This window comes from Acanthopagrus latus, chromosome 18 (assembly GCF_904848185.1).
Source record: "Acanthopagrus latus isolate v.2019 chromosome 18, fAcaLat1.1, whole genome shotgun sequence".
NCBI lineage: Eukaryota > Metazoa > Chordata > Actinopteri > Spariformes > Sparidae > Acanthopagrus > Acanthopagrus latus.
The window spans coordinates 13,354,634-13,367,697 of record NC_051056.1 but is presented as its reverse complement, the minus strand read 5'-3'; the positions used below and the strand labels follow the sequence as shown (position 1 = coordinate 13,367,697).

The 13,064-nt window shown below is 40.4% G+C and overlaps 2 protein-coding genes across 5 annotated transcripts; one reads left to right on the top strand and one right to left on the bottom strand.

The window, feature by feature from the left end:
• Positions 1-1,162: 1,162 nt before the first annotated feature.
• Positions 1,163-6,086, bottom strand: polr1d (RNA polymerase I and III subunit D). Its single transcript, XM_037077294.1, has 5 exons — positions 5,769-6,086; positions 5,127-5,224; positions 4,623-4,699; positions 2,182-2,264; positions 1,163-1,556 (listed from the first exon to the last, which is right to left on the bottom strand). Exons 1-5 carry the CDS (start codon positions 5,805-5,807, stop codon positions 1,509-1,511), a joined length of 345 nt encoding a protein of 114 aa, XP_036933189.1. The 5' UTR covers positions 5,808-6,086; the 3' UTR covers positions 1,163-1,508.
• A 112-nt stretch (positions 6,087-6,198) lies between these two features.
• Positions 6,199-12,854, top strand: sybl1 (synaptobrevin-like 1). 4 transcript variants are annotated; one of them, XM_037077292.1, is made up of 8 exons: positions 6,199-6,356; positions 6,756-6,923; positions 7,813-7,870; positions 8,242-8,379; positions 8,518-8,608; positions 8,923-8,990; positions 9,257-9,349; positions 12,124-12,189. In XM_037077292.1, exons 2-8 carry the CDS (start codon positions 6,778-6,780, stop codon positions 12,187-12,189), a joined length of 660 nt encoding a protein of 219 aa, XP_036933187.1. In that variant the 5' UTR covers positions 6,199-6,356; positions 6,756-6,777. The 4 variants fall into 4 exon arrangements, with proteins under 4 accessions (XP_036933187.1, XP_036933186.1, XP_036933188.1 ...); XM_037077291.1 differs by having other exon boundaries at positions 6,751-6,923; XM_037077293.1 differs by having other exon boundaries at positions 6,204-6,356; positions 6,742-6,923.
• Positions 12,855-13,064: the final 210 nt, after the last annotated feature.

Sequence of the window (13,064 nt, the reverse complement as noted above, 5' to 3'; positions counted from 1 at the left end):
GGCTCTTTTGAAAGATAATAAGCGTTTGAAAATGCTGAATTGTCAAATATTTTTTCTTGTCTACATTTTTTATGCAAAATTAAGCCTGCAGATGACCTGTAACTGCCCCTACTAGTTGTAAAACACGATGGGTCCACATCACACCGCATGTTTTTCTGAGGAAATGCTCAGGCGCCTGTTTAAAAAAATGCCATTTTATGACAGCAAAATCCCATTATGGTTCTTCACATCTTATTTAGGGCAAAATGAACAAAACTGCATAAACTACAAAATCTCAGGAGACAAAGGAAAGAGAGAGTGGATCACATGTCTACACAATCGCTCATTAGCTGTAATAGATTCTAGGGTGAGAATACAAACTCCTATCTGCTCAAATGAGCTGTGAATCAAACCTTTGCCGGGCAAAACTCTTGACTTTTTCCTCCCACACTTCCTGTTAAACTCGACACATAAAACATGACATTTTACACAGCAGGTTTTGTCTCAAACACACAATATAACGTGTTTGTTTGTGAGCTTTACGGGTGCCCATAGCTAGATGTGGTTTGTGCAGACAAACCCAGGCTGGCTGTTTTCCAGTGTTACAGCCCTTTTGCTGAGCTAAACTTCATATTTACTTTACAGACGTGAGGGGCTGCACTGATCTCTTTACCTATCTGCAAGAAAGCGTATCAGCATTACGATCAGAATATATTTTCCCACCTATTTCCCACTATCTCATGGTTTCCTTCATGTGTTCTTTCATACGAAACAAACCTGTACAAACCAAATTTGCAACAGCTCTCATTTCAGGTACCGCACATATATTTTTTTAAACACGTCACTGTTGCTGTATTTCCTCAAATTATCTTCCGTACCCACAGATGCTGCCACACATGAAGACTGACAGAGAGGACCATTAACTTCAGCAACTTTAACCTTAGTATTCACACTTGTCTCATCTCATTTTCCCTCTCTGTCTTCGTGGTGCTGTATTAAGTCCCTCGCACCACATTCCTCTGCTAATAAGGACATTCGAGGTTACACTTATTCCCTCGAATGAAGCTCGGCTTCAAAGGACAGATGAGAGCAATTTGGTTTTTGACACTCTTCACTTTAGGTTTGGACATCCTTCAAACAGTGTTATGTGAGGAGTTATGAAAATAAATATTAAAAGCGCAAGTCAGAGAGCTGAGTGTTATTCCAGCAAGATATCTTTCCATGAAATTCAGAAAGAAGGAAAGAAAGAAAATGAAAGTCCTTTGTTTAACGTCTTAATTTTCCTTTGTTAATCATTCCAAAAATTCAGGAATCATAAACACAGGACTGATTCACATATATCAAAGACATTTATCATACAGCACAGGCCAATGTCAACATAATACAAAAAATAAAACTGTACAAATGTTTGCTTGTGACATGTATAAAGTACTTGGAGGAGAACTTCTCATACTTTAACCAGTAGAAATATAAAAAGTCTTGAAGAAACGATGTCCCGCAGCTTCATAGTCACACATATGTGATGCTCTTCATTCCATGGGTTGCTCCTGCCCCTCTTTGAATTCATTAACTCTCGCCTGGAACAAAACAAAAGAAACAGAAATGGAGCTGAGACTGTGCAGGGGGTGTTAAATTGTTGATGCTGCCTGACTTTCCTTTCAACATGGGGCTGATATGCAGAGCCAACCAGACAATGCAGGGTTTCTTCCTGTATCCCCCATGAATCAGTGAATGATAATATTTTTCCATCTGTGGAAATTGAATTTCACTTTTTTGCCTGCCTTCCTCTACGGAGACGTCAGCACAGAGTCAGCATCTGAACACGCACAGACAAGGACCGTTCACAAGACAGATGTAGCTGACTGGAGGATGACAGATGATGCTTGCTGCACAGTTCACAAGCACTGGATCATCAAATTATGTTGGCGACACTACAGAAAACTTGAACGTGAGAATTATCTGTAAATGGGCTGTGGATCCTAGCACTGACGCACATTCATGTATGCACAGCAAATTATTTACAAACTTTGCAGGGAATTCAATAATCTAAATGAACCCAAACATCTTTTTCTGCATTATAATCTCTTTTAATAATTAGTTTGCATATCGGTGCATATCAGACAACAAACACACATTTATCTGTGATAATATAGGCTAGCTGATACATCGGTCCTGCTCTCCAAAATGAACACAAAGGCTCACCTGAAAGGTGTTGAGAACATGTTGACAAACATCAGTGAGCTCATTCAGGCCTCTGCGCAGTGGCTCTGTGGCTGGAAGCCCCCCTGAAACAAAGGAAAACCACCCACACCAACAGTATTAACAAAAACACAACATTCTGTGGGTCAATTCAATCACCTATTCAGGACAGATAGTGAGTTTTCATCCTGCTCCACAATGCACAAAGTGAAAACACTGATCATTTTGTCCCCCCCGTTCAATAATAACATTGCGCACACAACATCGTTTTCAAAAAAGGTGTCATTTACGTCAACCCGCATAAATATGCCATTATAACTATTCCAAACCTATGGGCGGCAGTGTAGGGAGAAGGATAAAGCCATGCAAGCCAATCAGAATCCTCTGAATCGACAACAACGAATAACACAAGCTACTTCCGGTTCCTTTCAAAACAACAAATGTGGCGCAAGGTTTGTTTGTGTGGACAGACAGACAAGGCGCACACATGACGTTAGGCATTTCCTCGCGCACTTTAAGACGTTAGAGAACCTAAATCCCTGTTTCTCCCAGTTGACACAGCAACACATAACTGGCGTATCATTTCTGTGTTAAAAATTGGGTTTTCGTGTAAATGAGAGGCCAAACCGCAGGGAAATATCTGCGTATTCCTGTGGTGTAAACAGGGCAGCAGTGTTCTGCTGGGAAAATCTGGGTCCTGGAATTCATGTGGATGTCACTTGTCACGCCACCACTTACCCAAACATTCTACCAGACCAAGTACACCCACAATGCCAACAGCACTCCCAGCTGACAGTGTCCCCCTTAGCAGAACCACGGACACTGCCAACTCACAAACTGTTCAAGAATGACCCAAGGTGTGAGCTCACGATGTTGACCTGGCCTCCACATTTACCAGATCCCAATCTGCTCGAGCATCCGTGAGACAGCCTGGAACAAGTCCAACGCACAGCGGCCCCATGGCGAGAGGGGGTGTGCATGTTCTGCAGTGGCGTTTGAGTGGGATGTGTGTATCAAGTGGTTTCCACATGAATGCCTGGAACATGTTTCCCAGGGGAACAATGCCAGTAACAAGATTATCAATGTTATTCACTTCACCTGTCAGTGGTTTTATATTATGGCTGATTAGTGTAGACAGCCATGAGGCAGAGTTACTCACAAAACACAAAGCAGGAGTAAAATGCTGCTCTAGGGACGATTTCACAAAAATGGACCATGCAAGCTGCAATTTATCACCTAAATATACAGCACCAGTCAAAAGTTCTCATTCTAGGTTTTTTGTTATTTGTATTATTTTCTATACTGTACATCAACACTGAAAACATCCAAACTTTTACAGAACACATGGAATTATGAAGTAAACAAAAAAGTGAATATGATTTATATTTTAGATTCTTCATAGTATCCCCCCTTTGCTTTGATGACAGCTTTGCACACTTCATTCTCTCAATGTAACGGTTTTCATTCAACAGGTGTGCCTTGTCGAGCATTAACTTGTGGAATTTCTTGCCTTCTGAATGGATTGGAGACCATCAGGTGTGTTGTGCAGAGCCAGGGTTGGTACACAGCCCTGTAGGACTCTCAAACTACATAGAAAAAGTAAGTGACAATCATTCTAGAAACATGATTCTGCCACTAATGTCTTTGTAAGCAGTGGATTTCAAATCCCTTTTTAGGGAAGAGACCAGATTGCAATCAAGCACTCAACCAAATTCATATAAATTGATATAAATATTGAGAAATCATTGAACCATGATTTTTTTTCTCTCCCAGTAACAAAGCATTAATGCAATGCCTGAAAATAAGGATTTTATCAAAACAACAGCTGATCACTGCTGATGATGCAGCAGGTCAACAGGTAATGAAGACTAAATGCCTCAAAAGTGATTAAAACAGCATAGGAGTGCAAGCAGTTGACAAGAACTTTATTCATCTCCCACGGGGATAAAGCAACTCATTTTCCTTTTGGTCATGGTGGGAGACTGTAAATACAGAAATAAATATAGAGCTGTAGTTGAATATATGAAAGCACAGTCGAAACAAGGGGTATTTTGGGTGCCTGGAAGGTAATTGTGCCTTTTTCTGTGATGAGGCCATGAGGAAAGATCTTCCAGGCATCTAGAAACCAAGTTCAACCACAAAAAAGTTGTGTCCCAGTCCTGCAAAATCCTTTCATGTGATGGGCCGCTGTTATCTGTGGGGACTTTTGTGGAACAAGAAAGGAGTTATATGTGCATGTGTGTCACTTTAGGTCGGTCACAGGAACGTCTTAGTCGGCTGAGTGGACAAAGTGAACGCACCAGACTCCAATCTAAATGTTTATGCCGTAACAGAGCCTGAAAATGTTTTGCTCTCTAGCTGTCCGATGAATGTATGAACACATGGACTAACCTGGACTGGGAAGAGGAGGTAAAAGAAGATGAAGCGACAGGGATTTCTCTCACCTCGTGTCTGAATGCGAAAGTTGATCTTGCTCTCGGACGGATGCGTGATGGTGTAGCCACAAAACTCCACATCCAAACTGACAGAAAATAAGAAATTGAAAGCATGATTTGTGGTTGTCATCATGTTTTGCTTTAAGTGGGGGGAGGCAAGTCAGTTTTGTTACAAATGTTTCCACGATCAACTCATCCCAGCTGACCTGGACTGACAACAACACTGGGAACCCACTGGAATCACAGACACACTTGAGTTCTTTTTTGGCGTGATTATTATAGATGTCTAACATAAAGTGTGAGTGTTGAGGGAATAAACAGTCCCCTCCAGCTGGAATCAAATCACAAATGACACCAATTAAGCATTAGTCATACTGCTTCAAACATCTTACACCGGTGTAGGGTTCAATGGTTTTAAACTGACAAATGGCAGATAGATCACAAATGGCAACAATGTGTTGAGTTTCAAGCAGCAGTTTGTTGGAGAGAAAAAGAAAAGCAAAAGACACTGACGTCTTCATGATCATATATCGAAGGGAGTTGCCCAGTGTATGGTCTTCATCATGCAACACGAACGTCACACAGCCCTCATCAGCCCCATCAGCCTGAATCTACAACACAAGAGAAATGCTTTAAATTAGAACCACACATCTATCTTTGGACACAAACATTACCTTTCCTGGAGAATGGCAAGTGGGAGTATCAGGGAACTATTATGCATTGACAGCACATCCAATACTTGTTGTCTCTATTATGCACATTGACAAGTAACAGGTTAACATATGGGATACTGAGAGACTGAGGGAACACTGCCCCCCAGTGGAGCCACCCCGAGTCAGCTACAGACTGACAGGGAGGTAAATCTAAAGCCGGTGAAGTGATTTAGGTAAACTTAGCGTAACTTTAGCATGGTCAAAGTTGTGGACTCACAACGTGGTTTGTGCTAAGACACAACTGCTTTCAATGTAGTTTTGGCTGCGTTTGTTTTCTTGTTGTTTTCTCACTGCTAGCTTCTGTAGCTACCCACGTGATGAGTTAAAAGGCAGTCGAAATCGCTATCATTAGCTTCTTTAGCTGAATATTTTCTTACAACGGAGTTTAACGGGCAAAGCTGTGTATAATACGAAAAGCAAACGAGTTTATATAGCTTCTTACCATCTCCAGCACCGGTTTCTTTTCTCCTTCCCCGGCCATGCTTTTACATTCCTACTCTGTCCGTCAATGCTGTGCCGTTGAGTTTAACCCTCACCTCTGCCTGACAGGCAAGAGGATGAGCCCGTGTTTGGGGAGTGATTATAGCAGTGGATATTGAGACAATATTACGAAATCTAATTCTTGTTAAAAGGCATAAGCACTGTGGGTTAGTTAACAATTTGTCTATCAACTGAAGCAGAGCCTACGTTGCCTGTAAGACCTTCACAAGTGCTAAAATAACCGAATTTTACAAGCTGTCGCGATGATGTGACGTAGTATGAAAACATGCGACGCCTCAGACTGAATAACAAGGAAGTCAAAAATGTAGTCCATATAACGAAGCACTATATTTGAGTGACTGGGCTAAGGACTGTGGTAAGAACTACATTACCCAACGGGAGAGTGAATTCGTTCCGGTTGGGGTGTCTGGGTGATCTGCAAAGCAGAAGTCACTCGAAAGGGATTAGCTAGCTTTCTAGCAGATGAAATCTCCTTAGATGCTGGAATTTGTGCTACACGGGCTACTTTGAACAGCGCTGACACATAGAGGTATTGAGTTTGTTATTATATATCACTGTTTACTGCGTTACATTCGTCAACAGAAGCTATCATTTGTATTGCGACATCATAACGTTGTTGTGTACACTAGTTAACAACATTATTAGCTAGCTATACTGGTGTCTTTTAAGCCATCGGCTTTCGTTTTCATTTCTCCTGACAGCTAGACCATGTAAGAAGCGTTAAACTAGCTTAGTGGCTACTACTTTGGAGAAATCCCTCTCAGTAACGGTACTAGGCTTCTTTCACAGACGTGGTTTCACCTTTGAAACTTTACCCTCAAATGTTACGCCAGAAGCATTCTCTGTTAGGCAATCTCCTCTGTCGTCTTACTGCCTGTAACTTCTAACATGTCACTGTTCTTGTTCTCGTGCTGACGGCGAAGAACAGTGCTGAGACCCCAGCTGTTGCCATGGCAATCCTGTTTGCTGTGGTGGCTCGTGGAACCACCATCCTGGCAAAACATGCCTGGTGTGGTGGAAACTTCCTGGAAGTGACTGAACAGATTTTAGCCAAAATCCCATCAGAAAATAATAAATTGACCTACAGCCACGGCAGGTAAAGCTTACACACAGATGTGTGTTACACTTCTATCTTACCTTAGCATCAGACACTATGCGGCTGCTACATGGGTCTGTCTTTCCCAGTTTAGGAAAGTTCATATCCCACTAGCCATATTTATGTACAAGCAGTGATGACTATATAGTGAAAGGACAGGTGCACCATTGGTGTGGCAATTGTCATCATTCTTTATGCAGTACATCACTGTAAACAAGGGAGAGAAATCTTTTTTCTCCAGATTTCTGGCGTAAGCACAAAAAATGAGTGAAACTACATTCAGTGTGGGTGAAGCAACCATTTAGACTACACAAGATACACAAACAAAATACAAAACAAGGTACTGACATTTAGCATAATACACAGGACATTTATATAGGAGTATCAAAGCACTGAATGTGTGAGGTAAAGTGATCCGTTATGGGGGTCGACCGACCCACATTAGCTCGCAGTGGTTTCCCAGGGCAATTGTAAGTTTTGGCTGTCAACAGTCAACTATGACTGTGCACAGAAAACTTTGCCCTGTGAAAATGATGTGATTATTTTTCGCTATGCATTATTGTTAATAACACTCAACCATGTAGAACAAATGTACTTGCAAATCCCAAAGGCCAGCTGGGCTAGGGTTAGGGGTTATATCAGAGCTTACAGAAGATGCACTGCAGGAAACAATCACATGAAATAATCAAGCTTTGTCACATGCCACAAAGGCACAAGCCCATGTTACCTCATGACATGCCTTAATTTATGTTACAGCCCAGTTCCTTCTATTTTTCTCAGTTAATGTTTCCTTAGAGATGTTACAGTGACCATGGTGTTCTGTATTAAATGGTGTGTTTTCAACTATTTATCTGTTGTGTTGACAATTTTTGCCTTCTGTCTTTTTTAGCTATCTGTTTCATTACATCTGCCATGACAGAATCATATACCTGTGTATCACTGATGATGTAAGTATATATGGCTCAGATATCTGTTGATTTATTCATTTAGAAGTGTGTGTTTTTGTTTATTTGTTCTTGTTGTTTGACCTGATTCTGCATTACAAAGATGGGGCATGATGTCTTTTATGTGAATTACTGAATGTAAAAAATAGTTCAAGAGATAAGATGGGTAAACTAGTCACTTTGAGAAATAGAATTATAGTATTGTGTTTCCTCAAACGCATGTTTTTGAAGTAATATATTGAGCCTATAACAACAGGAAGCAGAAAAATAGACTCAGAGACCCAAGTAAATGGAAAGCCATTTTTCTTGTCACTGAAACTTTTAATGGGAATGTGCTCGGAGTAACTCTTGTGTATAATTGTTTTGTGCTTAAGGACTTTGAGAGGTCGCGCGCGTTCAGCTTCCTCAGTGAAGTCAAGAAGCGCTTCCAGACAACGTACGGGTCAAGAGCACAAACAGCCCTGCCTTATGCCATGAACAGTGAGTTCTCCTCAACACTGGCAGCTCAGATGGTGAGTATGACGAGTGATTGCAACATGAGCATATTGCACAACAAATTCTTGCAAGGGCTCCGTGATGGCTTTTTAGTTCTGTAATCTATAAAAAAACACAAATTAAGTCACTTTCTCTGTCTACATTTCTATTTGTAGAAACACCACTCAGACCCACGTGGAACAGATCGTGTAACTGACACACAGATGCAAGTGGATGATTTGAAGGGCATCATGGTCCGCAACATAGGTGAGCTTCTCATGAGTTTCCCCATGGCACAGGGAGGCTGAAATGTCTTCTTTTAGAAATAAAACTAGAAGATAAAAACACAATTAAATTACTTTTTAACTGAATTATTTAAGGCCTGCTACGTGCATTTTTGCCTTTTTTAAATGAATGCAGTGTGCAGTGGCATATCCATTTAAGCTTTGCCAATGCAGCACTGGCATTTGTTGGTCTTCATGCCAGAAGCAAAAACTTCATCTCCATTTGGATAGAATTCTCATTACCTAGATTTTTGTGTCCAGCATGTTAACTTTGTTTGGTGCTGTGTCTTTTTATAGACTTGGTCGCTCAGAGGGGAGAGAAGCTGGAGTTGCTGATCGACAAGACAGAAAATCTGGTTGACTCAGTGAGTTTAATAAACTAGTTTATCCCTGTTTAACAGTGTGAAACACATTACATATCTCAATATTTTTAATCTTCCTCAAAAGCACTTCATAAATGCTAGGACTGGAGGACAGATTCCAATATCACAATATTTATGACCACATACCTTGATATCAGCATTGTAACAATATTGTCTATATCTTACATGAATAATCAGTAATGCGGGTTCATATTTTGACAGCAGTCAGGCGAGTCACTGACATTACTTTATCTCCCTTCTTCATCTAGTCGGTCACATTCAAGACCACTAGTCGTAACCTGGCACGTGCCATGTGTATGAAGAACCTCAAGCTTACTGTTGTCATCGTGCTGGTGTGCCTGGTGAGTAAGGAAAAAAAATGTACTTGATTAATGAGATGTTAGTAATGAACTGGATGCAGTGTAAAGGTTTCTTAATTCTTAATTTTAGGTGGATTGTTACTTGGCTTTATCTATGCTGGGAAAGAGTTGCAAACAGTATATTTTGTTCATGAAAGCAACATTATGTTACTGTTTTACCTTAAAATATGGTACTGTGTCTTGTAATAGTGTGAATGGTGTCTTTGTCTCAGTCATTCTGCCCTCCATCACTGTTTACTTAAACATACAAGTATTCAACACATAACATTGTTATGACTTAATGAGTTTTGTTTGTAGTAGTAATAATAATAATGATAATAATAATAATAATACATTTAATTTATGTAATGCCTTTCAGGGTACCCATTAACAAAGTGGAACAAACAAAACAAAGAATAAATGGTTAAACAAAAAATACATATAAGATAAAGAAATAGAAAAGTTGGTTGATTTGATGGGGCTGGATCTATAGGCCTTATTAAAAAGATGGGTTTTTAGGTCTCTTTTGAAAGTCTCTGGAGAAGTCAGTTTGCAGATTTCAGCTGGGAATGTGTTCCAGAGAGTGGGGGCTGTCACACAGAAGGCTCTCACAGAGGGTTTGTAGTTTGGCGTGAGGGATGGAGAGCTGGTGTGTGCCTGATGAGCGTAGCGTCCGAGACTGGGTATAGGGGTGGAGGAGGTCAGACAGATAATGGGGGCGAGGGAAAGGAGAGATTTGTAGGTCTGGAGGAGTATTTTGTAAGTGATGCAAGATTTAACTGGGAGCTAGTGAAGGCAGATGAGAGTGGGGGTGATGTGTTGCCAGGGCTTGGTGCAGGTGAGGACCCTGGCAACAGAGTTCTGCACATACTGAAGCCCAGGGGCGTCACTAGGTTTTAAGGACAGGGGAGGCTTAGCCCCCAAGAGATGCACAGGATGAGAGTGAACATAGCGTGCAAGCACAGAATTTCACAAACAACTAACAAAGACTGAGAAATTATTTATTATTATTATTTCAGTCTGGTTTTTTTTATACAGTACAAGAATAAACAGGTTTGCACAGTAACGGTATGTTTACAGCATTATTGTGTCAGAACACAATAATTGTTTGCTCCCAAATAGTTTGAAGTCACACAGATTAGATTTTGGGCACATATGTGACTAAAATGGTTGTAATTTCAATTTGGACAGTTACACTATATAATATTGAAAGTGCTGTGAGGTGTTACTCAAAAGAGAAGTAAAATAATAATTAGCAGCTGACTGATTTTAAATGGAAGATCAATAATCGTTAATAATAAAAAATCAAGACTTCAAATAAGGAAATTGGGCTGGTAACAATCCCTTGTGTGTGTGTGTGTGTGTGTGTGTGTGTGTGTGTGTGTGTATGTATATATATATATATATATATATATATATATATATATATATCTATCTATATATATATATCTATATATATATATATATATATATATATATATATATAGAGCTGATGCTCTGGAGGGAAGTAACCCAGAAATGGTATATGGTAAAAAGAGTGCACACTTAATTCTATAAACAACCGGGGCCTTCACAAAGCAGTTCAGACTAACTAGCTTGCTAAGTAGCAGCGTTCTTTTAGAGCTGGAATGTCACTTTTCACTGCAAAACAACAAAGGTGAGACGTGTGCAGAGATTGTCTGTAGTGTGCAAGCTAGGTTTTATTTGTCAAACAGGGAGCACTTGGTTCATTAATTCCACGGGACTTTCTGCTGTTAGCTGGGGGCTGGAGCTAACTAATTGTTACTACCAGCAGTGATGAATACTGAATGAAAACATTTCTTATATCCACTCTTCTTCATTCACGTTCTTCTCCTCATGCTGTTCTGTTGCTCTGTGTGCTTCAAGGTACACAGCTGCAGGTACCAAGTGCATGCAAGGTCTCAGGGAAAACGTGGACTGGATTTTCATGTGGGCGTTCTCTAAGTGAACAAGTGGAATGGATTGGATAAGGACGCAATGAAGGGGCTCTCTCTACCTTACACTATGAAGTGACAGATTTATGAGCACATTAAAGTGAATAATGACAGGTTATATGATTATTTAAACGCATATTGTGACCACTTTATATTGAATTTGTTGGCACTTTTTTGTAAAAAAAAATAAAATGAATATATATTTAGAGCTCCATTACAGTAGACCAGGCGGGAGGTGATAAACGCATGGATGAGGGTCTCAGCCACAGATTCATAGAGGGAGGGCCAGAGTCTGGAGATGTTTTTGAGATGATAAAAAGCTATTTTTGTGATGGATTTTATGTGTGATTGAAAAGATAGCGTGGAATCAAGGATGACACCCAGGTTGCGGACATCCTTGGATGGGGAGATAGAGCAGCCATCCACGTCCAGGAGACGATTTCCAATGATCCCTGTCTGGGACCATTAAAGTAATTCTATTTTTCCAACCTTCTAGAGCAGCGCCTTGGAGGCTACAACTATGAGCTCTGTTTTATTGGTGTTTAGTTTGAGTAGATTTGATGACATCCAGAGTTTTATGTCATGCAGGCAGTTGATGAGTGACTCTGTGGGTAGCTGGGTGGATGGTTTGGTGCAGGGATATAATTGAGTGTTGTCAGCATAGGATTGGCCTTGGAATGTAGTTAGCACCTACATCGGATTTTCTTTCTTCTTTGGTGTGCTCAGGATCTGTGGGGGGTGTCAAATCACACAAAATGCCAATTTCTACATAATGCTGCTTTCACATTAAAAAATGTACTACTACGTCTACACTCTTTTCAGGTGGTCCTCTACATTATCGTTTCTGCTGCCTGTGGAGGCCTCAGCTGGCCCTCTTGTGTCAAATGAGAGCAGAAGTGGGGATAACAGAAGGAGATGAGGACGAGGGGGAGAAGCGCCTGTTCAACTCCGCCTGCCAATGGATACAAAAGGAACCACAACTTTCCTTCCTTTACTCCTACAGCTTCAACATCCCCAGGAGCCACATGCTGATCCTCCTCCTCCTGCCTCCTTCATTGCTCTTCTCTTCGATAGTGTGCACATTGACCTGCATTCTGGACAGGGAGTCCCACCTCACACCTGCAATAATGGACAGCAGCCATGTGGCCTAAAACTGATGTGGAACAATGATCTTGTCTTATACTAATCTGGTTGATTCTTCATGTGTCATGCACATAGTGGCCTGATGTATCAGTTTGTGATACTGTCCTGCACCGATCTACATTATTAACCCATTCAGACTGATACCTGGAATGAGCCACAAAAAATAGCAAAGATTGATTTGTTATTGTTCTGCTTTTCCTTTGTTATCAACCAACATCTATGAAAGCTAATTTTTGACAAAACTGATGCAGTATACAGTTTGTCTGAAGTGGCATGTGGCTCGTGAAACAGATTTTCTGATTTCTGTCATGATTTATCAACAAGCACAGTAGTATATTCTGAAATGGATGTTGTAAAATACCAGATATGATCATACAAATAAATATTGTAAATATGATTGACATCCTTGATTCAGAAGACCTAATGGTTCTTTTAATTCAAGCCTGTTTTAAACCTTATCTTTTTCCCAACTTGATAGGAGGCTTCCTTTAACCGTTACCTCTGCTAAGATGTTCACTGTGCCCATTTGTTTTTGTTTTTTTCTTTCTGTTAACACAATGCATTTTTTACATTGTACATAGTTTGCTTCTTGGCATCATACAATTTATTTGCTCTGTCAT